We start from the raw sequence: 3,455 nt of genomic DNA, 5'->3' as shown, positions 1-3,455 counted from the left end.
AAAAAAAAAGAAAAGAAGAAACAAAGAATGAAGTAATAATAAAAATGTCTTCTAATGTATTATGTCAGAAGAGATTAACCATAATTTGATATGAAATAATAAAAATACATAATAATAAAAGAAAGAAAAAGGAAATAAGAGAGAAAGAGAAGAAAATGAATTAAATAAGATGATCACGAAGTTGTTTATTGTGATCTTCATTCAGAAGAAGAATGTCATTGATTTGGTCAAGAAGATCTAAAGAAAATTCGTCTACAACCATATTTTTCTTTGTAGTAATTTGCTTAAAAGGAAGTTCTTGATTAGCTTCAAGAAAAGTCAGAGCAAGACCCTTATAACCAATACGACCAGTTCTTCCAATCCGATGAATGTAAGTAGTAATATCAATATTTTGAGAAGGAAAAATTAAAGGAAGTTCAAGATTAATAACAAAATTAACGTCAAGAATATCAATACCACGTGCCATAACATCTGTTGTAATAAGGAAATTGATTTTATGGTTTCTAAAAGCATCAATAACTTCATCTCTAATATCATTATTACCAGCCATAAGTACAAGTGTTTGAATATTATTTTTATTTAAATAATTCATTAAGTCAATAGCTTCAGTTTTTCTATTAGTAAAAACAACTGCTTGACCACAACCTGAAAGTACTGATTCATCTTTTGAAGAAAGAATAATTTGTTTAAAAATATCAAGAATTACTTTTGGACGTTGTGATGATGGAATATTCATATAAAGTTGACAAATAGTTAAAGGAACTTCATTTTGACGAATTAAAATATGTGAAGCATTATTTCCAATGAATTGTGTTTCTAATTTTGACATTTGGTCAGGATAAGTAGCTGAAACAAGAATTGTTTGAACATTAAAAGGAATAATTTTTTTAATTTCACAAACAGATTGATAAACAGAAAGTCCATTTGCTCCTGGTGATAATTTAGTATTTAAAATAGCATCTGCTTCATCAATAACAAGAAATTTAACTTTTTCTGGTTTAAAATCATTAGTTTGAAGTCCAATTTCAATAGTTTTATAAATTGAACTAGCTGTTCCAATCAAATATTGTGACTTTATATCCCCTTCATATCCTGGAAGACATAAGAGTCTTGTTACATCATCCATTAATTCCGTTAATTCATCAAAAATACTAGCTGTTTGTCTTGCTAATTCTCTTGTATTAACTATAATAATAACTTGACAAAATGGATCTTCTCTATTAATGAGTTGGAGTGTAGAAAGAAGAAATGCCATTGTTTTTCCACTTCCTGATTGAGATTGCATAACAAGATTTTTACCTTTTCTATTTATTTAATATTCTTCTTTCCTTATTGATTTCTTTTTAAAACAAACAAAATAATTGGAATAGCATAACTTTGTATTTGTGATGGTGTAATATATCCCATTCCATTAATTCCATCAAGAATGTCTTCATTTAATTTACATTCTTGAAAACTTGTTGCTTTTCCTTCTCCACCTTTCACAATGATGTCTTCGTCTTTAATAATATTGTCTGTTGATATATTACTCATATAGAACTCTTAATTCCTTCTTCTTTAAATTCTTAAACCCTTTCATTTTCTTTTTTATTATATTTCTTATGCACGCTCTTAGTCCCAAAAATTTGGATTTTGACACTCTCATTGACCAGCTCCACCCTGGATTGCCTCAGCCAAAGTTGCTTGACATCGACAGAGTTATTTCTATTGACACCCACTTCCCTCGTGTCTTCTCCACAGTCTTAACAAAGCGACTGAATCTCCACAACCCGAAATCCCTTTTGTGCGACGATGACCTTAAAACATTGAAGAGTCTACGATCAACCAAAGCCATTCATCTGCGAGGAGAATACACCGTCTGGCTTAAAGAAGTAAAGAAGGAGCAAGCGGGTATTCATTGTGAGGAAAGTCTAACTGACTGTCAAGACAGTGGAATAACAACAGAAAAACATGACTTTCCAACAAGTCATCAAAACAAAGAAGTTATGAAAGAAGCTACTCACATGACTCCACAGTCTGTCATAGAAATTAAACAAGGTAATCTAAAAGAAGAAGATAAAAAGGAAAATAATATAACAGAAGAAGATAAAAATAAAATAAAAGAAGAAGAAAAACAAGAAGAGTTAATTGAAAATATCTCAAATTATTATGGAGAAGAAAGTAAAATTAAGAATTATATACGAGCAAATGAGATAGAAAAAAGAAGAAAAGAAGTTGAGTTAGGAAAAGAAATTGAAGAAGAAATAGCAATGATAATTGGAGGAATTAGTGATGATGTGAAACAAATAGAAGTTATTTCAAGAGAAATAATAGACAAGTGTAAGAAAGACAAAGACAAACGAGAAGGGATTATTATGAAAATAATAGAAAGTATGTTAAGGAATGAAATTGTTGTAACAACAAATCCAAATAGAGTTCATGTTTATGGAGAGATAATAGGAAATATATGTTTTGAATGGAAAGAATATCGAGATCAAATTATAACGAAAATAAGAAGCATCAGTCCAGTATTTAATTCAATATATCCAAAAAGAACAGATAAGATTGAATATGAAATGATAATGAAATATAAAACAAAAGAAAGTGATGAAAAGTATTTTAACCGAATACGACATAGTTTTAAAATATTAACAGGAATTTTAATGAGTGAAGTAGGTGATCAAACAATATTACTTGATATTGTGATGAATGGAATGTATATGCAATATGATAATAAAGAAGTTTGTTTGGGAAGAGTTGGAGATTTAATTGGAAGTATGGTTGAAATTATGCTTGATGAGTGTGGGGACAAACTAAAACACACCGAATACATGCCTCGTGTCATTCAAACGATTAAAGAGTATTTACCTATTGCACAAAGTCATTGGGAAGGAAAAGGACCTCAAGGGGATTATGTCATGAGAAAAATTAAAGTTCTTCTCCAACGATATGAGAAGAACCTTCCCTTCAACAAGAAAGTCGTTGACTATCAAAAAGAACTTGCTGATTATAAAAAACAAATAGGTTTAGAAAGTTGTGTTTGGGAAAATACTACTAAAATTAAAGTTGTTGACACTAATGAGATTCACAGTAAAGACAATATCACCACACAAGAGAATGAGGAAGAGCATAAAGACAATATCACCACAGAAAGGATTGAAGAAGAATCCAATAAAAATACAGTGAGTCAAGAAGAAATTAATAAAGAAAGTGATAAAGAAGAAAATCAAGAAAATACCGAAAAACAAGAAGAGGATAATATAGAAAAACAAGAAGAGGAGAAGAAAGAAGAAAACCAAGAAAATACAGAAAACCAAGAAGAAGATAATAAAGACAATGCTAATACAAAAGAGAATAATGAAGAAGAGAAGGACAAAGAAGAAGAAAAGAGAAAAATACTTGAAGATGATCCAGAAGCTGAAGCTGATATTTATTTTAAACCAATCATTGAATTAAAAGAAATTGAACAAAAAGAA

General features: G+C 29.4%; 2 protein-coding genes across 2 annotated transcripts; one reads left to right on the top strand and one right to left on the bottom strand.

Annotated features, from left to right (window-relative positions):
• Positions 1–160: 160 nt before the first annotated feature.
• On the bottom strand, positions 161–1,533 carry ENU1_032040 (DEAD/DEAH box helicase, putative; the record flags this gene model as incomplete). The annotated part of the gene is made up of 2 exons (XM_008857328.1): positions 161–1,304; positions 1,355–1,533. The coding sequence occupies 2 exons, from the start codon at positions 1,531–1,533 to the stop codon at positions 161–163; spliced, it is 1,323 nt and encodes a 440-aa protein (XP_008855550.1).
• A 452-nt stretch (positions 1,534–1,985) lies between these two features.
• Positions 1,986–3,435, top strand: ENU1_032030 (glutamic acid-rich protein precursor, putative; the record flags this gene model as incomplete). The annotated part of the gene is made up of 2 exons (XM_008857327.1): positions 1,986–3,161; positions 3,244–3,435. The coding sequence occupies 2 exons, from the start codon at positions 1,986–1,988 to the stop codon at positions 3,433–3,435; spliced, it is 1,368 nt and encodes a 455-aa protein (XP_008855549.1).
• Positions 3,436–3,455: the final 20 nt, after the last annotated feature.

Source organism: Entamoeba nuttalli, assembly GCF_000257125.1.
Source record: "Entamoeba nuttalli P19 unplaced genomic scaffold asmbl_2557, whole genome shotgun sequence".
Taxonomy (NCBI): Eukaryota; Evosea; order Mastigamoebida; family Endamoebidae; genus Entamoeba; species Entamoeba nuttalli.
The sequence above is the reverse complement of the archived record's forward strand: the minus strand, read 5'-3'. Positions and strand labels throughout refer to the sequence as shown.